The 26,493-nt window shown below is 54.2% G+C and overlaps 1 protein-coding gene across 1 annotated transcript; it reads left to right on the top strand.

The window, feature by feature from the left end:
- The first annotated feature begins 15,601 nt into the window (after positions 1-15,601).
- On the top strand, positions 15,602-24,734 carry PAX1 (paired box 1). The gene is made up of 8 exons (XM_065682625.1): positions 15,602-15,724; positions 16,892-16,980; positions 17,217-17,366; positions 18,246-18,329; positions 19,689-20,311; positions 21,308-21,450; positions 21,598-21,817; positions 24,408-24,734. Exons 1-8 carry the CDS (start codon positions 15,602-15,604, stop codon positions 24,497-24,499), a joined length of 1,524 nt encoding a protein of 507 aa, XP_065538697.1. The 3' UTR covers positions 24,500-24,734.
- Positions 24,735-26,493: the final 1,759 nt, after the last annotated feature.

Here is a 26,493-nt window from a genome sequence, read left to right as displayed (position 1 = left end):
GAGTGGCTTCAAACCCGCTATGTTGGGGTCATCCCATCAGCTTGGCAGGAGATGCTCAAGGGAAGGGTCAATCTTCAGTCCCATTTGGGGATTTTTGCCTTTCAGGGTGGGCTCCTGGTGCTGGCCTCTTCCTGGCCATTGCAGAGGGATCCATTGCTGGTGAAGCATCATGGCTGTGGTTGTGTTTGGCTTTTCCATAGTGCTGGGGAGTGCCGTGGCCTGGGAGCATCCCACCATGCCCAGCTGATACCCAAGGTGGTTCTTCAAAGCTCTTTAATGCTAGAAGCCTATGAAACCTAATGAGCTTCAGTGATTTGAGGGTAGGGTAGAGCTGTGTTGGGGGCCCTGGGCTGAGAAGGGGCTGCTGGATGCCTCAACCTCATTTTCCTCCTTGCTTGCAGTTGTAGCCTTCGCCCCTGGGCTCCTCCTCACAGAGCCCCAGTGCACACAGCAGAAATGCATCTACTCCCACCCCTGCGCAATCAGCACAGGTACATCCATACCCTGATCTGACTTACACAAAAGCTTCTCGTGCGTAAGGTGCATTCCCTTTAAAATCAATTATTTTGGGTTTGTAGAGTGCATTTTCTCTCACCTCCTGAGCTGTACCAGTAGAGCTGCCGATTTAAAGGGGTTTTTTTTCTATTTCACCTTGGCATGTCTTTTATCAGAAATCATTTTGAAACTTTTTAATTTATGGGCTTTTATTGCAATACTCAATTCATCCTGAGTAGTCTATTATTAAGTGTTCTAGAGGCTCTTATTGTCCTTTATCAGAGGATTGTATCTCTGTGCAATTCATCTGTAGTCATTCTTCATAGAGAAAATCTTTCATATTAGGTTTCTTTCATCACTCGATGACAACTCTTGAATACATCATTATTCAGCAATGGGTTTAGAAATTATAATCATTAGGCAATTTTTCATATAATCTGATTTTATAAACTGTTTCTTTTCATTATCTTTTGATGGAAAACAGTAAATGCATCTGTCTGGTTTGATCCTCTCTGATAACAGTAATAGAAAAACTAAGTAAGGACATCTTATTGAGGAACCCGCATTTCTTCTCTGCACAGAAGCAAAGGTTGTTTAGTGCGAAGCAGAACTCTGTATCCAGTAAGACGTGCTGCGCACAAACACCCAAGTGGTAATGCCCTGTTTCTTGTGTGTGGTTGTCACCCCTCAATTGACTTTGTTCTCCAGGTGGCTTGGGGGTGCTGGAATGGCATTTATACCATTGGAACTCAGCTGGACTCTGCACCAGAGTGACAGCAGCTCTGCCAGGTTACTGGGGGAGTCAGGCACATCTCCTTCCTCACTCATCTTTACCCCTCTTCCTCTTCTTTTTGTTGTGATCCATTCATTTTCCTTTCCCGGATGTCCTTGGTCCCTTTCCCTGCTGTGCAGCAGCCATCTGCTCTGGGAAGCACTAGGAAAAATGGAGCTGGAGTAAATCAGATTTCTTCTAGAATACCATAGGAATAAGCATCCAGTGCAGTCCGGCTGGGGAGGAACTTGGAGCTCCCTTGTAGAGGTGTGGTTTCCTTTAGAAAACACCCTTGTGATGCTTTGTAATGATGGAAAATCAAATCTCCCACGTTTCTTTTCTCCTCGGAAGCTTGGGAGAGGGAGCCAAGCCTCCCTGCTGCTCAAACAAGGCTGAATAAAGCAAATAAACTGCTTTATCAACCTTCCGAGCTCCTGGACTGTGAGGTCCATGGTGCCTGAGATACTTATCCTGGCCTCAGACCTTGCTGCCCTTTTTAGGCCATTTCCCCATTTCTGGGTAATTAGAAATGAGTTGTTGGAGTCTATTTCTAGAAATGCGATAGAGAAGCAGTGATTAAACGAAAGCTTTTCCAGCCTGGCCATGGCTGTTGCAAGAGCTCGGTGGCCACCTCCTTTCCCAGGAAGGGAAGCACCGCTCGCTCTTTCAGTCCCCATGGGAGCAGGGAATGCTGGAAATCGCAGCACAAGCCCCTTTCTCCTTTCCTCTCCCCGAAAAGAGGAGCTGTGGCCGCTCGTGTGAGCAACCGCAGTGCTGCAGCCCAGAGGGGAGAGGGAGGGAGGTTTGATGTCTTATTTAGCTCGGTCGTAACCAGCCTTCAGTGACATGAACCAATAAAACATTGTTGATTCAAAGCTTAGTTCATGACGCCTCTAATCCCACGGCAGATAGCAAACAGATAACAGAGGCACTCTAATTTTCTGTAGTTTATTCGAGAATATAGAGGTAGATAATGGGCTGCAGGGCAAATACACGTTATTGCGTTAAATACAAGAAATAAATCCCCATTCATTTAGAACTGTTTCGGAGGTGTTTCCCCGCTCAGGACTTCTCTGCGAGGCTGTTGGCTTTAATAGCTCTATTCCCGGCGTGTTTCGGTAGCAGCCTGCAGCTCCCTCCCCGGCGGACGGGCAGGGAAGAGGACGATTGCCATCTCCCGGCCCGCTGCGAAGCTGCACGGTGCTGCTGCGGCGTGGGCGCCCGGTAAAGCGCTCTTGTAGGACCCGGCTTCCCCACGCCGTGGTCTGGGGGGATCTCAGCATCCCTTCGCTGTGTGTTTTTCCCCACTCATCACACGCAGTTGTGTTTATCTCGGCTCCTTTCTATGATTCAGGGAGCTCTGTTGATGCTTGTCATCAACCTGCTCATTGGCTTGGAGCAAGCTGCTCTAGGGAAGGGGTCCCTGCCCATGGCAGGGGTCGGAACTGGATGAGCTTTAAGGTCCCTTCATCCTAACCCAGTCTGGGATTCTATGATCGTTTCTCATCTTGATTTTACCCTCTGCTCGTGAGTTTTTCTGCCCCTATGTATGCAGATGCCACCCAGGCTCAATGGTAGGGTTCAGGGGAGCCTTTGGCTTCGAGCAGGCCTTGGAGTGCTGGGGAGGCAGTGGGCTGAGGCTGCTGTAGTGTTAGATCTTAGGCAGAAGCTGTTCCCTGTGAGGGTGCTGAGGCGCTGGCACAGGGTGCCCAGAGAAGCTGTGGCTGCCCCATCCCTGGCAGTGCTCAAGGCCAGGTTGGACACAGGGGCTTGGAGCAAGCTGCTCCAGTGGAAGGGGTCCCTGCCCGTGGCAGGGGTTGGAGCTGGAGGAGCTTTAAGGTCCATTCTATGATGATTCTTACTGGGAAGGAGATACAGGGTCTGGGACAGTCACTCTCACACTGCCCCTGGTCTAGAGGGCTTGTGCTTTACTCCCTGGCATCATCCCTTGCTCCGAGATGATGGTTTCAGTGGCTGTAAAATCCTTGCTGGGAGGGGACACTGCTGGGACTGAAGAGGCTGCGGGTGGAGCAGAGCACAGCAGCCCCATTTGCTTGTGCTGGGTCTGAGGCTTTCAGAAGTAAATCAGCAGCTTGTGCTGGTGCAGGCATTGGTTGCAGTTCATGCTGAATGCACACGTGAGCCCCTCTCACTTGTTTCAGTTCCTGGTTGCAGATGAACCGAATCAGATTCCCTGGGCAAATATTTGATGTGTAGCACTCCTGTGTGTGCTGGCAGGTACACAGGTATATAATGAGGTATTTAATGTGAGGCTTGGACCTCTCACTTCCCATGGTTTTTAACACTTTCTTGGAATTGCCACAAATCATGGCAGGGACAATGTTTCAGATGAGGTGTGCTGCCCATGGCTTCTCAGGGGGACCAGGAGGAGCTATCCTGCAGGCTCTAGTCCAGGTGACTTGGCAGCACTGGCTGGCGAACGGGTCAGTTGCAGGATCCCAGCCTGGTTTATGCTGGAAGGGACCTTAAAGCTCCTCCAGCTCCAACCCCTGCCACGGGCAGGGACCCCTTCCACTGGAGCAGCTTGCTCCAAGCCCCTGTGTCCAACCTGGCCTTGAGCACTGCCAGGGATGGGGCAGCCACAGCTTCTCTGGGCACCCTGTGCCAGCGCCTCAGCACCCTCACAGGGAACAGCTTCTGCCTAAGAGCTCAGCTCAGGCTCCCCTCGGGCAGGTTCAAGCCATTCCCCTTGGCCTGTCCCTACAGGCCCTTGTCCCAAGCCCCTCTCCAGGTTCCCTGCAGCCCCTTCAGGCACTGGAGCTGCTCTCAGGTCTCCCCTTCAGGAGCCTTCTCTTGTCCAGGCTGCCCCAGCCCAGCTCTCTCAGCCTGGCTCCAGAGCAGAGCTGCTCCAGCCCTCGCAGCATCTCCATGGCCTCCTCTGCCCTCGCTCCAGCAGCTCCACGTCCCTCTTGGAACGAAACGGTGTGTTTACCAGCAGGTCTATTAGCAGGGAACAACAACTGTGCCTGCTCGCACCTTGGGGTGCGCTCTGCTTTCTCTCCCCTCCCAGTAAAGCATCTCCGCTCTCAGATGGAGATCTGAGCATCCTCGGTACCCAGGGCCCGCCCGGCACCTCCCGGCAGCGGCACTAGAGGGAGCCGCCGGCGGCACTGCCCGGGGCTGCGCCAGCCTTGAGCCAGCTTCCTGCTTCCTTCTGGCTGGTTTGGGGCTGTTTCCCCGGTTCCGAAGACTTTCTGGTCGGTTCTGATCATCAACTCAGCCTGCTCCTGAGGGCAGCCGGCTCGAGGAGCTCAGTGACCACCCGTGACTCTGCCCCCAAGCCCCCACCCCAGCCCCGAGCCTGTTTTAACCTGAGAAGTGAGGTTTTGGGAGAAATACTTCTCCCTCCCCTTATCTGGAAAATTTAAGGCTTTTCTCCCCCTGTGGAGGGGGTTATGGGGGGGTTAATGGGCAAGGGGTCAATGCTGCCAGCCCAGAGATGTTTCTAATTCTTACCAAAAGAAACCCTGCTGAACTTTACCTCCACTTTCAAACTTCAGGCCTTAACATTTCCAGGAGTGATGGCCGATGAGATAAAGGCACCTCCTTCATCTCCGCTCTTCCATTTCCCCTTAAACCCGGTAACATTGCCAGAAAGAAGAAAAGCTTTAATGTAAATACAGGGGTTTGGGGTGAGGGAGGGTTTAAAGCGCTTTTCCTGCTCATGTGGGCTTCTCCCTTGGCACCGCTCCTGTCCCCTGAGGGTTTGCTGTGGTGCTCAGGCTCTGTGAGCTGGTCCCTGTGGTCCGTCTCTGAGATTTCCTGTGCCAAAACGCAGGCGGGGTGGGAGCATCCTTGGGGATGCTTCCAGGACGGATCCTAATGGGAAACTGGGGTCTGCCATGTCATACAATTCCCTCTATTTCACTCTGGGCTCATCACTGAATGGTTAATGAGGATTCCCCTGGACCACTGGACTAATAAGCTGGGCTCCAGCAGGGACAGGGACACGCTTTGCTGGGCAAGCACCTTTCTTCATGGGTATGTGGCACTGAGGTCAGTGCACGCACCAAGCTGTGCATGGCCATGGCTTTCCCAACCTCCTGCAGGTATGGTCTGGGTTGTGGCTCCCCAAAAACTACCTGGATCTGAGCAAGGAATGAAGGTGCTGCAGGTTGCAGGTGGTTTTGTTCCAGAATGGGCTCAAGCAGCATGTCACAGACTGGGTTTTTCAGTGTTTGGTGTACTGAAAGCTGCTCTTCCCTGGGTAAGCGTTCTGCTGCCTCCTCCTTTACATGGTTGATTGCATTTGATCTTGCTGCTGGCTTTGCTTTGGGAAATGAAGGCTACTGCTGCTGTCAGCAGACTGAGCATCTGGGGCCCTGCAAAACACCTCCACAGCAGCAGGACCAAAAGCTTATTCTCTGTGCTTTGCATATGAAAGAAAGAGGGTATTTCTAAGGTGTTTTGTGTTAGAAATACCCTCATGGAGCAGCTCAACATCAGCTGCCACTTCAAAGAGCCTTGGCTGCCCTGCACCACAGCTTGGTTTGCAATGTGAAATGCCCTTTCACAAAGCAAACTGCATGTAACCCCAATATCGGGGCTGGGCTTCCACACAGACATTGCTTACAGCAGCATTTCTGGTGCAACCGGTTCCTCTTGATACGGAGATGGTATCAAGTCTGAAGTTCAGGCTGTATTGACAGAGATTTTGTCAACAAAAAGGTGTTGAAGGATGATGTATTTGTGGAAGAAGTCACAAAGAGGTGAAAGATATCCCCTTCAGGAGTCGCTTTCCTACCAAACAGGCAGCTGCTTGCCATTGCTGTTCAGGTGAAGCAGGAGGTGGGGATGTGGTGGCTCCCATCTCATCGTGCTCCTCTCTCCTGAGCCAGGCCAGCTTTGCAAACATCTACCCTCAAAGTCACCAAAGTGAGAAGCGACGGAGCAGCTGATGAAGAGCAGAAACCAGAGCCCTCATGCAACTGATCCACCCTGGGAAGTGGTACAGGGAAACAGGCATTGTGGCTTCACCAAGTTGTGTTTTGGGACGCAAGCATCCTAAAGAAGAGACAGTTTGTGCTCTGCAAGGTGGCAGCAGCTGACCATGGAGAAGGGACTTCGGAGAAGGGCCTGTAGGGACAGGCCAAGGGGAATGGCTTGAACCTGCCCGAGGGGAGACTGAGCTGAGCTCTTAGGCAGAAGCTGTTCCCTGGGAGGGTGCTGAGGCGCTGGCACAGGGTGCCCAGAGAAGCTGTGGCTGCCCCATCCCTGGCAGTGCTCAAGGCCAGGTTGGACACAGGGGCTTGGAGCAAGCTGCTCCAGTGGAAGGGGTCCCTGCCATGGCAGGGGTTGGGGCTGGAGGAGCTTTAAGGTCCCTTCCAACCCAAACCAGGCTGGGGTGCTGGAATTCCTGTAGTTGACTGGGACACGGATGCCACTTTTGCCCAAGTAAGAGAGCAATGCTTAACTTTTTGCCTCCAGATGCCACCCATTTTCACCCCATTTTCTCAGCTGTGTTTAGGGGTGCAGGAAGGGCATGTCCCTATGGAGCAGCACGTTGGCATCCTCTTCTCCTGCAGCTCATTGCTAGCACAGGCTGAGCACTGCCATCAGCTACCAGTGATGGTTTCATACCTCCTGCAAGGCTCTCAGCTCCTTTGCATCCAACTAGAGCATGTAACCCTCAACCCAGCCTTCTCATCTCACCTCGTCTCATCTGGGTTGGGTGAGCAAACACTCAAACACCCATGAAAGAAACACAAAGCCCAGCACAGCGTTAGCAGTTGGGAGTAGCTCAGGGTCTGCTCCATGATGTTTGAATTTCCACAAGGATGCACGTCAACTGGATGCAATCCCAGCATGCTAAATGCAACTCGCCTCTAATTGCATTGTTTCCGCTGATCTCCGACAAAATTCTTTCTGTGTCTAACAAGCATGCTTGGCTGAGGCTCTCTTTAAAGTTTATGTGATTTTTCCATGTGCTTGTTTGCTAAAAAGAGCCCAAACACGAGCAGGTTTCAGCTATTTTTGCCCCCCCCAATTTGTTTTCTTTCACTGCCTCGCATGTACTTTTACTGTCTCCCTCTGCTCGGGTAGTGCCAACAGCAGAACAGGAAGGGTGGCTGGAGAGGGGCCAGCTTTCGCTTCAGCTCATTTCTCTTCAACACTGGTCTCTGAACACCCCCCCCCCCACGACTCTGTTTGTCATTTGCTTTGCTCTCCCAGCATTGTGTCATGGCCATGGTATTGCTGATGGATTCCGAGCTTGCCTCATGGAGCAGTGCACAAGGTTTTCATAAGCCCATTCATCTTAAAAGCAAAACTGTCAGAAGCAAACAATGCCCCTATGAATGATGTTGTAAAGACACATACTAACTCTAAACATCCATTACCAAAGAATATTAACTTATAGAGGAACTCCATTTCCTCTTACTCATTTTTAATCGGTACCTGATACCCAAAGTACTTCCACATTGGAAAATTTGCTCCAAGATGTGAAATTGCCCGAGATAAAACCCCTCAACAGAATCTTTTCCAGCGTGGCCCCAGCAGAGCTTGTGTTGGGCTGGAAAAGGGGGGGGGGTATAAAAGGTTGGGGGCTGACTGCTCCTTTCTCAGTTCTACTCCCATTGTGGGGTCCTTCGGTGCCTCCAACCCCTTCACTCAGCAGCATCTTGGCCATCGGCATGGCCAGGTACCACAGACTTGCTCCAGAGGAGGGCAAGCAGCTGTGGCTACCAAGCCTCATCCCTCCTGCTGGAAGCTGGTTTGATGCTCCCATGTCAGTGGCTGTAGGTACCCGAGGCGTCCACGCGCTTTTTGTTTGGAAGCGAGCAGCTTGTGTGGCAGGAAGAAAACATCTGAGATCGCTTTAAATGTCACTTGGAGCCAGGCCAGCAGCGTAGGCAAGGAAAAGCTGGTAGCTTGTTTTAATTTAATGGTGTTGAAGTGTTCTACTGCAATTAAGCATCTGAAAATTAAACAGAAACAGTCATTAAGTCTGGTGATACAAACCCACTAGACCAGAGAATATAAATTATTTCAAATGGTAAATGCCAAAGCAGTGTTTATGATAGGGATGTTTCCCCTTATTAGCCATTATCTGTTGGTTTAAATCAGAGGAACTTAATCCTGAGGAAATTAAGCACGGCAGATGTTGAAGCCTGGAGCCTGGAGCAGGTCACTCGTTCTGCTGCAGGGTGCTAAAAGCCAGGGTGGGGGCTTGGGAGTGCGAAAACAGATAGAGAAGAGCAGGCAAGGGGATGTCCGTCTCTCCCAGCCCCTCAGTCCCACTCCACAGGCAGCCCAAGGAATCCCCTGCCTGAGCTGGAGGCTCACTTTTTAACCTGCCCGTGTTATTTGCTAGGGATAAGGCACCTTCTCCCTGCATCCCGGCTGGAGCAGCTTGTACCCAGGTAGGGATGCAAAGCCATCGGGCCCCTGCAGGACTTGCATGTGCTCGCTCAAATGCATCATGTGCACGCGGGGGGTGATGGCCTGGTTCAGGCTACTACCCCAGGGGGGCTGTGGCACATGCTGAGGCTTCCTCCAGTACCCCAGGCAAAGCTGTGCTTCAGAGAGAGGCTTTTGGGGAGAAACGGATGTTTTTATGCTGGCAAGGAGCGAACCTGAGATAGAATCCCAGAACCCCAGCCTGGGTTGGGCTTGAAGGGACCTGAAAGCTCCTCCAGCTCCAACCCCTGCCACGGGCAGGGACCCCTTCCACTGGAGCAGCTTGCTCCAAGCCCCTGTGTCCAACCTGGCCTTGAGCACTGCCAGGGATGGGGCAGCCACAGCTTCTCTGGGCACCCTGTGCCAGCGCCTCAGCACCCTCACAGGGAAGAGCTTCTGCCTAAGAGCTCAGCTCAGTCTCCCCTCGGGCAGGTTCAAGCCATTCCCCTTGGCCTGTCCCTACAGGCCCTTGTCCAAAGCCCCTCTCCAGCTTTACTGATACCTGAGTGCTTCTTGGGAGCAGACGGAGGCACCTTTCTCCCTGTGGTGGCAGTGATAAAAATCACCCCCTGAGCTTCATTCACCAGGGGAAATGATGGCCGAGAGGGGAAGAGCAGGGCAACCTCACCTAAAACTGGCTGGGCTGCTGGCTAGAGCATGGCGCCATGCAAACTGGTGGCGTTCACCCAAAAAACTCTGGGAAACGGAAGCCCTGCCTTTGTGAAGGAGCTTTTCCTCCTGTTGCTGGCTGGGTAATGCAGGCTGACAGCCTGGACCCGTAAAACTTCCAGCGTGTGCTATTCCTGAAGTATTCCTTTTATGAGCCTCAGCTTCTCTCCGCTGTGAGCACAAGCCCAGCTCCGGTTCAGGTAAGCACATAAATGCTTGTTTAAATTCCTCATCTTTCAGCAGAAGCATACACTTACATCTAATGGCCTTCGGTGAGACTTAAGCCTGGCTTTAAAGTTAAGCATGTGTTTTAAGCGCATTCCTGAATCAGGGCTCTGAGATCCATTGACGTGAACAGAAAGATTCCCCATTGGCTTTAGCGGGATTTTTCTTGCCTGAAATGGAGTCCAGATCTCATGAAATAAATACCCATGTCTTTGTAGATGTGGAACCACATGGAGACTTATGAATACTTGTTCCCAGAAAAGGATCCAGCTTATTCATATGCCTACATCATGTGTATTAAATTCTCCTGACATCTACCACAATTCTAGCATATAAATGGGAAACAGAATAGATACTGTGCCCTGAAAGCACTCAGCTATTGATGGCTTTGAATTCATAGCAGGAAGCATTGTTTGTGTGCAGCCTTTGCAAACTGTACTTCCATTTTCCTTTAACTTTGTTTCGTTCACATTTTATCCAGATTACTGGCCTGACTTTCCACAAGGATCAAACTCGCTTGGTCGTGGTCTGAAGGAGAACCTCAGGGTGTGGAGGAGAGGGAATGATTTGGCACTTGGGGGACATCATGGGGACTGGGGCTGACTTTGCCCATCCCAAGCCAACGGCTATTGGTCCTGATGAGGCTGGAGCACTGCTAAACCCCCCTAAATCCTTTCTGGAGAAGGAGGAATGCACAAAGACAGAGGGAGTGCAGAGGGAAATAAGGTCTGTACCAGACCTACTGCTCGAATAAATCCTCACATGCAGAGCAGAGCTGTTCAGGTTAGACTCAGGAACAGCAAAGGGCTATATTGCTGTTGCTTCTGGCATTGCACGCATCCAACAGCACACAATAACTCAACCAACCTGCACGCTTTCCCTACAGGAGCACAGCTTGATTTAGAGGGGGAATTCCAGAAAGAACACGCTTTTTGTTTGCAGCCCATGCTCCCCATCCCACCGATGGCAGCCAGAGATGCAGATGTTCCCATTCCAACACTCTCTGCTCCTTCCTGCCACTGCTTTTGCAGGAAACCTAGCGGAAAGCAGCAGCGCTCATCTGACGTACACCATGTTTCATTTGTTGCTTAAAATCTTTAGGAGCTGATATCGCGGGCACAGGTTCAACAGGAGGAAGGAGCTGCCAGGTCCATGCAGGCTCCCTGGAAGATGCCGGGCTTCCTGCATGATGAAGTTGCTGCAAGCACCCATCGGCTCCTGGTTGGGTCTGCTTTCAGCTCCCCCCTTCCTGCTGATGCTCATAGGATCAGACTCATTTAGGTAGGTTGAACTCAACAGGGTGCTATCCACAACAAAATCAGCTATTTTGGAGCTTTCTTGGGAGGGCACAGAGCAAAAAAAGGTCTTTTTATGCCCATTTCTGGATGGAGGGGCCTGTGCACTTTTTGTCTGACGTGCTGCGGCAACTCTATCGCAGTATCTGATTTCAAATGACATCTGTGTCAGCTATAGCCCAACATGTGCCTGTGCTAACAAGTCTGGTAGCTCTGGGCTCTGCCTGCAGGGATGGACACGGAGGTGAGGAGGGGCTGGGAGGAGATGGGAAGCTTCAGGACTTTGGAAATGGTTTGAAGAAGTGGCTGTGAAAGCACCATCGTGTTATTCAGCAGCTCTCATGCTCCATCTGCCCCCACAGCTGCAGGCCAGCACCACGGGTATGTTCTTTATAAGAGCCTACTGCAAAAGGCTGCGCCTCTTGTACAGGAAAAACCTGAGATGAAGCAAGCTAGGAGGGGTTTTCCCCTCTTTCAAAGGAAACAGAGCAGCTCCCTTCAAACCCGAACCAGAGAGATCAGAATGTTTTGCCTTTTCCCTTAAATGAAAGCTTTCCCATCCGTAGGACTGGGCATTTTCTTGTATCTGTCAAAGAAATACAGTCAGAAACCCATCTTTTGCACCTTAAAACATTTCTACTCAAACCCACAACCCTCCGAAACAAAAAAGACTCTAGAGAAAGACTCCAATGAAAACAGTTTATAGGAACATAAATAGCTCTTTGTGGGGTTATTTTCATTGGGTTTGGCAGTCCTATGGATTCAGGGAGATGAGGGGAATTGAGCAGTCACTGCCATTCCAAAATAATCTGTGTCCGAGCATGATCCCGTTTGGTACCGATGCTGTGCAGCACCGGTCACCATCTATGGGTGCTTTTATTATGGGAGCAGGGCATAAAACCAGTATCAGACCCTGGCTTCACCAGGATGGGTAGGAAAGTGAGGAAAGTGTCTTACACAGACTCATCTTCAAGTATTGATCTTCACCTTTTGTATTTGAAGTCCAAAGCGTCATCACCAGCCATGTCACAAGCTTCCCCTCTTTCCTGTGGCACAGGAAAAGGACCATGGTTGTGCCACCAGACCCATCTTTGGCCAAGGACCATGGATGCAGGATGCCGTGAATGCTCCATCCCTGGCAGTGCTCAGGGCCAGGCTGGACAGAGCCATGGGTGGGATGGGTTAGTGTGAGGTGTCCCTGCCCACGGCAGTGAGGTTGGAACTGGATGATCTCAAGGTCCTTCCCAACCCAAACTATTCTATGATTCTATGCCTCTCAGAGCAAAGGGGATGAGAGGACCTGAGGGTCCTTCCTCCCATCGCCTGCAGCTCATCCCTCCGGCCACGCCATGGTTTTGATCCTGGAGCTGTGCAGGGAGCTCCAGGCTGAGATGAAGCCTTGAGAAAAGCCCTGCTTACCCCAAGAGCTTTGTGCTCAGGTCATGCTGTGTTGCTGTGGCCAGCGGGAAGGGAGGGAGAGTGTGGGCAAACCTGGCAAACCAGCTCCAAGAGCTGTCAATGTTTAATGAGGGATGTACTAAACAAGTATAGGACCAAATACAGGGGTGAACTGCAGGGTTTACCTGTAGCACCCATAGGAGGAGGAAGGGCTGTGCCTTCATGCAGCGCAGGCTGCTGCTTGCAATGCTCACCCTTAGTCTTTGCTTAGCATCCAGGGCAGTGAAAATCAGGTATTTCCCCCCCCACCAGGTCTTTAATTGTAAGGGCCTCATACGAGCAGTCCTCTGCCAGCATGGGCAGGCAGGAATGAGAAGCAAAGGGAGAGTCACTGGAGCTGTCCCTTGGGAGGTGATTCAGGGGCTAGAGCAGACAAGGCAGCTCTTCACAGTGCTGTAAATCCCACTTTATATCCCTCGTGCCACATATAGGAGAAATAAACAGAGCTTTGTGATGATTAGTCAGTCTTTATGATGGTTATAACATTCTCTGCTTCTCACCTCGCTCCTGCCTTGCTACCTCGGCGTGTTTTCATATTGCTACAAGTTTCTGCTGTGAAATGATCCCTGAAAAGAGTTTACCTGCCACTAAATGGCTCTGAACACTGTGAGATGCTTTGGTACAACACCGTGAAGCACAGCTCTTGGCTCGCTGGGTCAACACCCCGAGCGCACACCTCACGCCCCCATTAAGAGCTATGAAGTGTGGCACCAGGTCGTAAAGAGCTGCAGGAGACACGTTTTATTCACAGCTCAGCGCTATAAAGTTTAACCTATTACATCCTTCACCACCTGTAACACCAAGCCAGGCATGGAGCAAAATGCATGAGGCAAGCTCCTTTCTTTTGCCAGAGCTGTCTCTGCAACCAGGGGAGCAGGTGATGGGCAAAGTGGGAGTTAGGGTTTTCCATTGGAATTGTCCTGGCTGGTTTGGGCATCCAGGAGGATGAGCCTCAGGTGAGGCCTTGTCTTCAGGTTCATGGACCCCGCTGCTGTCTGAAAGGCAGGGCAGGTTATTCCTCTCTAAGATCCTAACCAATTATTTATCCTATTTTCATTCCAGACCATTGGCTTTGGTCACCCTGATGTTCATCCCTTCCTTTCTCTCCCCATATTCCTTTCCCAGGACTCCTTACAGATGAGCGGATCCAGCCCCAAACCGATGGAGAACCTCCTCCAAGAGCCTGGGGGTGATGCACCAGATGGATCCATGCCATAAAGCCCGTTGGAATTAAACGTGAGTAAAGATACCCAAATCTCATCCAAAATATTTTCCACGAGGAGGAGATTCCCTGTTCTCTCCCGGGGCCACGTGCGCACCATCCCGCGTGCAGCCGCTCTGCGTGCGCGCGGTGCCAAATGCAACAAGACGACCCGGTGCTGTTTCAGCCTACACGATGTGTTTTTCCACCAGCACAACTTAACATCCCTTTCCCTTGCCAAGCGTGCGGCCTTCCCACTTCATTATGGTCAGGAGAAATCCATTCCAGTAAGAAAACAAAGGAATAGGTTGAGCAGCCCTTCATCCCTCCTGTCTGCGAGCGCGCGCGGCGCTTGTTTGCAAAGTTGGACACGAGCTAATAGGCTGATCTTGCAAAGATTTACGCTCAGGCAAAGGCTTCCATATGGGCTTAGCGTTAAGCAGGACCTTAATCTAAAGGAAAATATTTGGAAGGGGTTGTCATGCTTCTCTTTCACTGTAGGACCAGTGAAATACTCACCGTAGCAAATGGAGAGGCTGTTGCCGAGTCCTGAGAGCTTGGGGCAGGCAGGAGACAAGGACCTTATGTGAGTGCTCGTTGTTTCTCGCAGCACCTACAGCTCCCACCAGTGCCACAAGGACTGTCTGCTCCCAGCGCTGTGCTGGGTGAGCATTCCGAGTGGCCAAAGTCAAGGCTCCTATCCCCAGGGACCCCCACTGCTGCAGTGAGGAGCGAGGGCAGACCATCCCCACCCATCTGAACTGAATCTCAGCGCTGATCCCAGCGTTCCATGAAGCCATTCCTGCGAGCCAGCTGTCTCCATACGCCTGGCAGATGTCTTGGAGCAGGACTGAGCCTTTGCAAGGCAGAGGCTTGGCTTCACCCCCTCCTTTGAGGCATAGCCAGAGCAGGCAGTCCCGTCCCTCTGCCCGCTTCTCCCAACAGGCTCCCCTCCAGCGAGACCTCTGCGTGCCGTTAGCGTTAAGACTCCTCCAATGCTCCTCTCCTATTGCTTTGTGCTCTTACTGCTTCAGTACCGGCGAGGCAAGGTGCTGACTGCACCTCCATAGCTGATGGGAGATGGAAGGATCCAGGCTGTAGCTAAAAAGCTCTCCCACCGCCTGCACGCTTCTCAGGGCGTGCAAAGAGGTTTCAAATCCACACGCAGTGACTCACAAGTGGTCCGAGGTGCTTTGCAAGCAGAAAGGGAGAAGAAAATCAGGATGATGTGTGCAAAAAGCAAGGCAGTTTGCATCCACCCCTGCTTATTTAAGCAATGGCAATAATTACAAATAATCTCTGTTGTCCTCGCATCAGCACCGTTTTACACAAGAATTAGAGCGTATTAAGGATCCAGGATACCTTTTTCCCATTCAGAATCTGTGAGGAAAAATGTAATCTTTAGGAAAAAAACCCGCCCAAATTTAAAACTCCAGGATTTTTGCCTTTTTTCCGCTCTCCACAAGGAATTATGGAACTCTGTGGCTTGCAGAGGGGTATATTTTACAGACCTAAATCGCTTTTGACAAATGAAACCGAGTTATTGTTAATTACCCAACCTGTGGCCTTTACCAAACCGAAATAGATGCTTACACAAAGTGGCTCAGACAGCACATGGAGCTTTGAAGGATGATTTTTCTCCTCCGAGCCCTCAAAGCCCGCTCTCCAGCAAACTGAAGCAGTTTCTTTCAAGGCAGCGGGATTGTTCAACTCTGTGTTAAACCAGTGTCTAAAGGCTCGGGAAAGCAGATTGTCAGGAATAATCCTGCGACACAAAAAGCACCCGCACCCGGCTTCTTTTTGCAAGGGAAAATCGTTGTGTTTCGTTTTGGGGAATGGGAGCAGGTTTTGAGCCCGCTGCGACGGGATTTTCCTATTTTGATTGATGGACTGTGGCAGAAAATGAGCTCCATAAACCAAATATCCCCTCCAAGAGCCGCAGAGGCTCTGATTCCTTAATGAATATAGGACAAACAACGGGGCACACACGGGAACCCCCACCTTTAACGATACCAGCTCCCAGCTCCTGCAGCGGGGCAATAACCCTGGTGTTTCTGTTCAAAAGGCATGCGGAGGTACCTGCTGCGCCGCTGGTACCGATTTTATCCAGCAGAGATCCCGCTGCGATCCGTGCGTCTCCCGCACGGAGCCCAGCGCCTCGGGAGGCTCTGCGGGGACACGGGCGCCGATGTCCGGCAGCTTTTGCAAGCGGAGTTAAACTGAGGGGGTTCTGAGCTGCTGTCACAGCAGCGGCGGTGGGGAAGGGTTTTGTCTGTTTCTGAGCCGAGCAGCAAGCGCCGGTGAGGAGCCGTGGAGTGCACCCGGGTCTGCCGGCCCCGGGCAGCCTGGCCCCGGCCCCGAGAGGGAGACAGGGACAAGGAACGGGATAGGGACCGAGGCTTCCCTCTCGCCCTGAGCTCCTCTCCCTTCCGTCCGAGAGCGTCTGCCCTCGGAAAGGAGAACCCCCGACCCTGCGCCGTCCCCGCTGCCCCCGGCCCGCCCTTGCGGAGCCCCCCGACTTTTCCTTTTGCCTTGCTCTTTTCATTTTTCTTTCTTTCATTTTAATTATTTCCCTTTTCATTTTCCCTTTTATTTTCTTTTTTTCACCTTTAAAAGTTTTCATTTTCTTTCTATCTTTCTCTTTTTTCGTTTTTAGTTTTTCTTTTCTTTTTGGATTTCATTTGCTCTTATACCGAGTTATTTTTTGGTTTATTTTTTCGTTTTTCTTTTTTGTTTAATTTATTATTTTCCTCTTTTCATTTTTTCATCCTTTTTCTCTTCTTTCTTTTTCCCCCCCTGCTTTCTTTTTTCCTTTCCCTCCTCCTATTTTTTCTTTTTATTTTTTCCTTTCCTTTTCTTTATTTTCCTTCTTCTCATAACTCTTCGCTTCCTTTTTCTCCTTCTTTCCTTTCTCGGTTTTCTTTTTGTTCCTACTTTCCTTCTCCTCTTTCTTCTTTTCTGTTTTCGTTTTCTTTTCATTAGGCTTTCCCTTCTGATTCGTTTTGTACCCCTTTCTTCTCTTCGTTTCCTTCTCTTTTCCCCTCTTCGTTTTCTTCTCCATTTCTCTTTTTTTCCCCTCTCCTCTATTTTTCCGTACACCCGGCCGGGTCGGACTCTCCCACCGATGCTTTGCAGCCGCGCAGCCCCGCGGACGCGTCTCCCATCCCCTCTAACGATGCCAAAGCCTTGTCCCTCCTGGACAGGAGCTGAGGCCCGGGGACAGCCCCGGGGGAGCGGAGAAAGCCCCGTGAGGGTGCAGTGGGGTGCGGTGCTCCCGGCTCCCCCGGGGCCCACGGCTCCTGCCCTCCGCCCCTCACCGCGGATCCGGCCCGCGGGTTTCTCCGCGCTTCCCAACAGAGGGAGACAAAGGTTGGCTCGGCCGAGGAGGGGCGGGTGGGCTCGGGCGAGGCCGGGCCGGGGCTCCGGGGCAGACACCGCGAAGCCCGGTCCAGCCGCGCCGTCGGGCTGCCCGGGGATGCTTCAGCGCCGGGGCTCCGCCAAGGGAGAAGCGGCCTTGAGGGACTCGGGGGATGTTCAGGAGCCGACCCCGGCAGGCCTCTTCCGACCCCCGGCTAAAAGCAGCCCTTTCCGGCCCCAGGCGCGCTGCGGAATGGGCACGGCCCCCGGGGTAAAGGCTCTTCCGACGGTGGGAAGAGACCCCCTCCTGCCCCCCCAAATCCAGGTCAGGGAGAAAGACAACGGGTTTCCTCGGCCGCCTTTCGATTGCCTCCATCCCACGGCTGCCGGCAGCAGCTCCCGTCCTCTCCACCGGAGCTGAGAACGGCAAACTCATCGCCACGGCACTCCCCGGAGGCTGTAGCCTGGTGGTGCGGTGGGTGAGGGATGCACGCAGGGGTCACGCATCCCTTTGTGCTTCTCAGCAGCTTTTTAATCGATCCGTTCTCTTTCCCCGACCACCCCTTTCCAACGCACCCTTTCGGCGGGCGCACACGGGTTTAACCCCACGGCTGGGGAATGGAGGGGGTAAAGGGAAGGGGCAGCCGAGTGGGCACCTCGTGGGGTTCTCCCCTTGCCTGTCCCCGCACCGATGCCGTGTCCCTGGCAGGAAACGCCGTTTGCCTCCTGCCCGCCGCTGTCCGCGCTGCCGACGGGGCGGTAGAAGTCCGGGGCGGGAGCGGGGCTGTCAGGACGGTGCTGTCCAGAGCCGCTGCCCCCAGCTCCCCCCATCCCCTCAATTCAAACCCCGGGAGGAGCCGGCTTTCGATGCGGCTGCAAACGCAATGCCCGAGGCTGGCTGCGAGGCGGTTTTCCCCTCTCTCCCCCCCCCAACCTTTCAGTCGTTTGCGGGGAAACACTCACGATCTTCTTTCCCATCGACCTTTCTTGGTAGAGGGAATCCAAAGACCCCCCTCCGCCAGACACTCGCCCATCCCTGGACGAATAAGGACGCGGCTGCCTCCTTACTCGGGTAAGAAAAGCGGATTTCGGTGCAAGCGGCTCTGCGGGGGGACCCGGGTGGAGGAGATGCCCGCACAGGCAGCTCCCCCCAGAAACACCCCCCCCCCCCAGCCTCTAACCATCCTCTCCGGACCCCGGCGATGTCCCTGCCCGCAGGTCCCTGCCGTCGGGGCTGGAGGCGGGGCAGGTGTCCGTCCCCTGTGGTGAGGACGGCGGGGGGGGACGACTCTGTGCCTCAGACTGGGAGGGTGGGGGGGTATCGGCCCCTTTCTGCCTCCCCGCAGCCCTAAAGCGGGCTTGGAGCGGGGCCTGGGGGGGGGGCAGCTCCTCGGGGGAGGGGGCGGGGGGTGCCGGCCTCTCCCGTCCCAACCCGTCCCGTCCCGTTCCCCCCCTTAGCGCTGGTGAGCGGCGGCCGCGGCCATTTAGGGGCGGTGCGGGAGCCAATGGGCGTCGCTCCGCCGTGACGGCCGAGATTGACGCGCTTCCCACGTCAAATTGATCCCGAGTAGCGGCGGGGGGAACCGGCCCGGAGCCGCCAGGACACCCCCGCCGCCCGCCCAGCCCGGCCGGGCCGCGCTCCGCCGCTCCCGGGGCCCGTCTATGCCGGGGCCGGGGCTGCGGAGCGGAGGGCAGGCGGTGCCCCCTCCCCGGGCGGAGCGGCGCTGCCCCGGCGCCGGGCGATGGGTAAGGCGGGCGGGCGCGGGGAGGGCTCCGGGACGGGCTCCGCGGTGGGGCTGGGGCGTGAGGGGAGCCCCGGGCCCGGTGGCTGGCGGGGCTCGGACGGGACCCCGGTCTCGGCGCGGAGCTCCGGGCCGTCGTGGCGGCGGGCGGGGGTCCGGCACGGAGCGCCCGGTTGGGAGGGCGCTCGGCTCCCCTTTCCTCCATGCTCCCTTCCTCCGCTTGCGCTCCGCTCTTCTCTTTCGGTTCTTTCTCCAGTTCTCGTTGTTTTTCCTTTTTTCGGCCTTTCCACCGCAGTCTTTTTAAGTTCTCTTTTTCCTGTCTTTTCCCCTCTTTTTTTCTTTTCTTTCGCTATCCTTTTTCCAGTCTCTTTTCCTCCATTTTTAGTCTTTTTTTATTCCTCTTTTTTTTTTCTCTGTTACCTTCTTTTTTCCCCGTTTCTTCTCGTTCTCCCCCCGCTCCACTCTTTTTCACCTCTTTTCTTTCTGCTCACCCCCTTTTATTTCTTTTTTGTTCTCCTTCGTTTTCCTGTCTTTATTTCTCTCCCCCACCCCGTTCATTTCTCCCTTCCTTTCTTCCTGCTTGTATTTCTTTTTCTTTCTCCCTTTCTCTCTTGTTCTCATTTTTCTTTCGTTTCGATTTTCTTTTCAATTTTTTTCAATTTTCTTTTCAATTTTCATTTCAATTTTCTTTTCAATTTTCCTTTCCGTTTTCCCTCTTATTTTTCCTTCTGTTTTCCTTTTTTCCCCCCTTCTTCTTTTTTCCTTTTCTTTTCCCCTCTTCTTTTCCCTTCTTTTTTTTTTAACCTTTTTCCTCTTTTTTCATTCCTTTTCCTTTTCCTTTCCTTTCCTTTTTCCTTCTCCCCTTTTTCCCTTTCCCTTTGCCCCTCTTTTCCTTTCCTAGACCTACGGGGCGGGCCGCGACTGGCGCCGTGTCCCCTTCCCCATCCCCTCGCGTCCCCGCTCCTCCGGCTCCTCGCGGGCCGCCGCTCGGTATGGCGGTGCTCGGTATCTCTGTCGTCGGTACCGCGGTGGTCGGTAACGCGGCGTCCGGCCCGTGCAGAGCACACCTACGGGGAGGTGAACCAGCTGGGCGGTGTCTTCGTCAACGGGCGGCCGCTGCCGAACGCGGTGCGGCTGCGGATCGTGGAGCTGGCGCAGCTCGGCATCCGGCCCTGCGACATCAGCCGCCAGCTCCGCGTCTCGCACGGCTGCGTCAGCAAGATCCTGGCCCGCTACAACGAGACGGGCTCCATCCTGCCCGGGGCCATCGGCGGCAGCAAACCGCGGGTCACCACCCCGGCCGTGGTCAAGCACATCCGCGACTACAAGCAAGGCGACCCCGGCATCTTCGCCTGGGAGATCCGGGACCGGCTGCTGGCGGACGGCGTCTGCGACAAGTACAACGTGCCCTCGGTCAGCTCCATCAGCAGGATCCTGCGCAACAAAATCGGCAGCCTCTCGCAGCCCGGCCCCTTCGAGGGTAGCAAACAGCCGCCCCCCCAGCCCGCCCTGCCCTACAGCCCCATCTACCAGTACCCGTATCCCGGACCCATGGCCTCGACGGCGGCCAAAGTGGGGGCTCACCCCGGCGCTCCCCACGTCGGGCTGCCCCGCTCCTGGCCCTCGGCGCACTCCGTCACCAACATCCTGGGCATCCGCACCTTCGTGGAGCAGACGGGTGGGTACCGAACATCACCCCCCCAACTCCCCCCCCCCCCCCCCCCAAGCTTTATTTGCTTTAATTCTATTTTTGATTCTTTGGTTGGGCGCATCCCGCTCGGGAAGGACGGGGCGGGAGGGGAGGGAAAGAGAAAGGGGAGGATGGGGGAGATGCGGCGAGGCTCAGACATCTTGAACTTTTTATGAAAAATGTGGAAAATATTTTCTCAGGGATGATAGATTGCCGACCGCAAATTCGGAGCCTGAATTTCCCTTTGCGAAGGGGAAAATAAAACATGGAAGGAGGGTAAAAAGGGGGAGAAAACCAACCCGGGAGAGGGGAAGAAAGCGGCGAGAGTCTCGGGAAACGGACGCGGTGTTCTCCCGGATCTCCCCCGAGAGTTCGCTCTGGTTTTCCTAAAACCCAAACCGGAGAGGCCCCGGCGCCCCTGCAGCTCCCATCCCCGTGGGCCGAGCCTCGGCCCGCCTGCCCAGCCGGCTCCGAGGGTGACAGACGGGACGGGACGTGGAGGATGGGAGAGGGAGAAATGCGAGTCCTTTTATCCTTCCAAAAGCCCGAGTAAATCAACCGCATGCGTTTCCCTCCGTGCATAATCATTTATCTTTAAAATTCCGATGTCACTTTTATAAGTCTCTTTCGTCAGAAGAGAAATTGGGCCTCCTAAATTATCGGGAACGTGGAAGCGACGGGGGTGGGGGGGTGAGCAGAGGGACCGTGTTTTGGGGGTTCACAACACATCAAGTTCCCCCAGACAGGGTGCATCTAATTCACCGAATTCCAGCCTTTCCCGGGCCTTCTAGCGGGGAGCGGGCTGTATCCCTAGGGTGCCGGCAGGGACTGGGAGCCGGGGTGGATCTGCGCCCTCCCTCCCCATCGGGTTTATATGAACGGGCACTTGCAAACCGCTGTTTTCCCCATGTTTCACCCCAAATCCCTGCTCCGAGGCCGAAGTGGGGGGTAACGCTGACGGGGCGTCCGCGCTTTCCTTCGCAGGGGCTCTGGCTGGCACGGAGGGGTCTGCCTATCCCCCCAAAATGGAAGACTGGCCCAGCGTGAACAGGACGGCGTTTCCCCCGGGCCAGGCAGTCAACGGCATCGACAAGGCTGCCATGGAGGGAGATATCAAATACCCGCAGGTAACTGCTGGAGACACACGCGGCCAACGGGGACGGGCATTTCCCGTTGCTCCCTTTGCTCCTCCGCCCTCCACCTCCCCGTGGGGGTAACCCCGACAGCGCCCGTTTCGTGCTCCGTCCCCGACGCCTTTCTCTGCCTGTCCGCAGCCGGCCCCGGGGCTGTCGTCGGTGGGCAGCTTCCTCCCAGCCTGCGCCTACCCCCCGTCCAACCAACACGGCGTCTACGGCGGCCCGCCCGGCGGCTACATCCCCCCGGGGCACCCCTGGCAGCCGCAGGGCAGCCCCTTGGCTCACCACGGCCCCGGCGTGGCTGCCCACGGCGGCGACCTGGCCACGGCGATGGCGTTCAAGCAGCACGGGAGGGAAGGTGAGAGGGGGGACACGCACACGGGACAGCACGGGGGGCTGCGGGCTCCCTGGGGCCTCAGCAAGAGGGACAGAAACGGAGGCAGGGGGTGAGGGACTGGGCGCGGGTCTCCAGGAGGGGGTTATCCCGCTGGATATTGCCGGTATCGGTGATATTTCCCCCCACTCCCCGCTGTTACCGGGGTGCCCAGCTGGGCCGGCGGCCGCGGGCAAACCCGGTGCCCCCGGCTTCCCCTGAGAGCCGTGAGCTCCAGTACCCCCGACCGTGGTCCCCGTCTGGCTCGCAACCTGGAACTCCGTTTCCCTCGTTATTTGCTCCTATATAGGGAAGTGGGAGGATTTGGGGAGAATCCTCCGCTTTCCATCATCCCCCCCATCCCGGGCAGGGATCGCCTTCTCGGCGGAATTTGTGGCCCCCCCTTCACGTCAAGACCCTTTCTCCCAGTCCGACCCGGGCTGGGCGCTGTTAATGTGATAAATCCTCCGCTTTGGGGAGTATTTAAACTCCCTACGCCAGGCACCGGGGAGGGGGGAAGTGTGTGTGTGAGCGTTAAATCGAGCGTTCGTATACTCGAGGCGTTAACTGGGGCGTTCCTTTTACCTCCCGTTAATTGTTTCGTCTCATTTATGGGAGCGAGGTTCGTTTCCTCGATAGGGGCTTTGGATTTAAAGCTCCCAACTCAGCTGTTGTGGGTATCAACCCCTCGGCGATGTCCTTCTCCTTTTGCGCGGTATTAGATTTGCTGTTCTTGTCCACATTTGCAATTCATTTCCTACTCATTAGTTCATTTCTTTATTGTTGGTTTTCGGGGGTTTTACATTTTTGTTTATTTTATATTATTTTATGGCTTTATTTTATATGCATATATATGTATGTATATATCTATTTATATATATATACACACACACACACGCCCCTTTGCCTTTTCTAAAGCAGGCAACCTGCTGCGGGTTAGAACATCAGCTGTGTTGGGGCTGAGCTATTGCGAGTGCCAATGGGTGAAAACGGATAATTGTAAACCAGTTATTTGGGAAAGAAAATACAATAGAGAAACAGAGTGTGAGAAAGGAAAGGGAAAAGGAAGGAGGGAGAAAGGAAAGGGAAAAGAGAGGAGGAAGAAAGGAAAGGAGGAAGACAACAGAGGAGAGATGACCGCGGGGATTTAACGTGCTTTCCGAGGGGTTTTAAGTGACTTGGAGCCAGAGTTTTCTGACTTCAAGCTGTCTCTGCCGAAAGGCCCATTGACTTCCTTAAAACCTTTGTGGTTTTTTGGTTTTGCGTTTTGGGCTTTAAAAAAAAATTATTATTATTTTTAAATTATTTTTTAAATTTTTTTTTGGTCCTAATTTTTTAGTGAATTTTTTTAATTTTGTGATTTATTTTTCCCCCTTTAAAAGCTGATTTTCTCCTCAATTCCTTTCGGATCGCTTTTCTGGTTCCACTCCTTACCTGCCACAACCCAAATACGGGATTATGGAATGAACCGTTCCCCCCGGGCCCGAGGAGGGGCTGGAGGAAGAACGGGGCAGCTCCGGGGCCCCGCTCCGCTTCCGAGGAGCCGCCCGGCTCCGGCTCGGTGCTGCCCCGCTTCGGCATCTTGAAGGCAGAGGGAGAGGCTGCGGGAGGGGAAGGGACAGAGAGAGGGGAAGAGAGGGAAAGGAGGGAAGGGAAAGAGAAGGAGGGAAGAAAAAGAAGGAAAGGAGGAGGGAAAGCAGGAAGGAGAGAAGGCAAAAAAAAAGGAGATAAGGAAAAGGAAAAGAGGGGAAGGAAAAAGAGAAAGAAAAGAAGGCAAGGAGGAGGGAAGGGAAGGAAGGAGAGAAGGGAAGGAAGGAGGGAAGGGAAAAAAAAGAGAGAAGGGAAAAAAAGGAGAGGAGAGAAGGGGAAAAGGGGCAGGAGGAGAGAAGGAAAGAAAGTGAAAATAAAGACAAACTCAGCAGTTTCACCCTCCAATTCAGAACTTTTCTGACTTCGCAGCCGTTATTTCCTCAGAAAACTCTTCCTGCTCATCCCGATGCCTGCAGCAGCCCCAGGATCTTCCATGTCCCATCTTCTAAAGCCTGTGTGTGGGGATCGTCTGGGCCTGGGCCAGCCTTTGACCCTGCACCATGATGCTTTCTGTGGCCAGGTTGTGCCTGGGATGAACCAGGGATGGGGAGAAGCTCAGCAGGAGGCTGACCACAGCTGGCACAGTGTCCAGACCCATTCCCCTTCCCGGTGCTGGTGGCACAGTCCCTCCCAGGCCACCCCAACCATAGGCTTGAAGAAAGTCCATGGGATGTGTTCTGTGTATGGCTGGGGTGGGCCTGGATCGCTCCCCCAGGCAGAGCTGGCCCCACGGCAATGGTGAAGGTGTCTGTCCTTACCACCATCATTTGGAGTCTGCATCCACCCCTTTCCTCTCCAGTTCACCTGGAGAGGTCCAGTATGGGGTGCCTTGCCTAGGGAGAAGGGCTGGGGGGCCCACAGAGCAGAGCTGCTCTTGGGGGAGCTGTTGGAGCGGGCCCATGTGTGTGTAGATGTGGCTGCATGTGTTTGGAGTCCATCAATCCACCGCCTTGCTGTTGCATCCTCTTTTTCCCTTCTCTTGCAGTGGTGGACAGAAAACCTACCAGTCCCGTGGGGAAATCTCCAGACTCTCTAAATACCATCCATGGACTCTCTATCCCGGCCTCCTCTTCCTAGAGCCACCGAGCAGCAGGCTGGAGACAGTGACTTTTGGAATAAGCACCTGCAAACTGTAACGAAAGCCTGGAGTGCCGCCGAGCTGTGCCCAAAGTGCCATCGAACTGTACCCAAAGTGCCATCGAACTGTACCTAAAGTGCCATCAAACTGTGCCCGAAGTGCCACCGAGCTGTGCCCAAAGTGCCACCACCCCCAGAAGTTGCCCGTTGGGATGAGCAGTAGCCTGTGTGCTGAGAGGTGACATCCTCCCATGGCAATTCCCAGTGCAGGGAAGCACGGTTGGGATGTTTGCTCACGCTGGCTGGACACTTTACCTCAGAAAGGGGTGACAGAGGAGACTCAGTCTTACTTCTTTGTATTGTTTCTCCCCCCTTGCTTTCAGTTTTTCTTTCTCCTTCCCGTGTCTCTGAAGACTTGGATGCAGCGCAGCAACCGCCTCCATGCCAAGACATTGCCAGGAGCATCCCGGCTCCGTCGCAGCCCAAGGGAATGCGTTTCCTCCAAGGAATGGTTTCTGGCTTCCCCAGGCTGCAGCAGTGTGATGGAGCCCTCTCCATTGGAGCCCCCCAGTGCCCCTGCCCCGGGGCGGACACGGACAAATGTGCCACGACGGTGCCTGATCTATTTTTATAACAAGCCTTAATAAAAGTGACTCCCGTGGGCACACACCGCTCCCCGCCTTCCCTCGGCGTCCGGCTGAGCACCATCGCTTCACCCTGTGTCCCCCAGCCTCCAGCAGCATCCGCGGGGGTCTCAGGGGGCACTTGGCTGGGTGAGATCGCCCTGTGCTGAGCCTGGATTGCTGCGGGTGCATTGCAGCCCTGCTCCTCGTGCCTCATTGCTGCTCAGATTTGGGGTTCTCCTGCACTGGGGGGGGGGTTGTGGCCTCCCTGGGTGAGTCCTGGTGCTGTGGGGCCAGCTCTGGGTGCCAGCAGGGAGGTGGGCAGGCGCTGGGCTGTGTTATCCCGCTCCTGTCCAGCCGGCTGGGGCGCATTCAGGATGGGCTCCACTGGGCTTTTGCATTCCCTGGCTCCACCAGCCGCTGCCATTGGCTTTGGTCCCTTCATTGTCTGGAGAAGGGGAAGGTCCTACAGCGGGGCAGGGAGGAAATGTCCTGGCAGGAGAATACAGGCCTGGCTTTTAGCAGAGAGTGTGTCTTTGTGGGAGGGAAGGGGGGGGGGGGGGTGATGCCACATTTGACATCCCACCCCAGGAAATTATTTTGCCTTCAACCTCGGGGTAGCAAAACTCAGTTTCGCCTCTGCTGCTGCAAAGCCTCCAGCCAGAGCCGGTCTTTGCATCTGAGTACAAAGCACAGGAGGGAAAGGAGGGGATTTTAAGCAGGCGAGAGTACTTGTACCAGGCCCACCAGGCTGCCACTGACAAGGCTTCAAAGGATGCGAGGATGGAGGAGTCACCTGAAACAGAAGCCTGGTGGCAGGTCCCTGCCAGGTTTATCCCTCTGCAGCTGGGTTCCGGTTTGTGGCAGAGCAGCTTTGGCAATCCTGACTTAAAGCTGGGATGCAGCGCACATGGCCCCTGTCCACCCTGCAGCTTGGGCAATACAACCCTTCCAGGGGGAAAGCGCAACATGGGGACAGCCCCAGCCAGGCCTCCCCCAGGATTCTGCTGCTCTGGGAAGTCAGATCCCTTCAATCCCCAGAGCTGAGACTGAGACCTTGCTGCTCATGAGCCTGAAGGAATGAGTCTGTCCTCTGTATAGGGCTGCCAGAAAGCCCTGCTGCTGGGGAGCTGGGAGAAGCTGGTTCTAGGCGCTGGAGCTCATCCATGTCAAGCTCCTACACTGCAGAGGGATAGAGTAACCATGGTGGCAGCCTGCTGTAAAAAGGCTGGAATAGCCCGAAAATGTGGTGCTGTGTCCCATAGGTGGCTGTGCTGTGCCCCATGGGTGGCTGTGCTGTTCTGCTGGTCACCTCTAGCCCTGCAGCACCTGGTTCCTAACGCCTGGGCCCTTGTGTTTCAGGGCTGGCTG

The sequence above is a fragment of the Lathamus discolor genome, chromosome 5, assembly GCF_037157495.1.
Source record: "Lathamus discolor isolate bLatDis1 chromosome 5, bLatDis1.hap1, whole genome shotgun sequence".
Classification (NCBI taxonomy): domain Eukaryota; kingdom Metazoa; phylum Chordata; class Aves; order Psittaciformes; family Psittacidae; genus Lathamus; species Lathamus discolor.
Note: the sequence above shows the minus strand (reverse complement) of the source record. Positions and strands in the feature narration are given on the sequence as shown.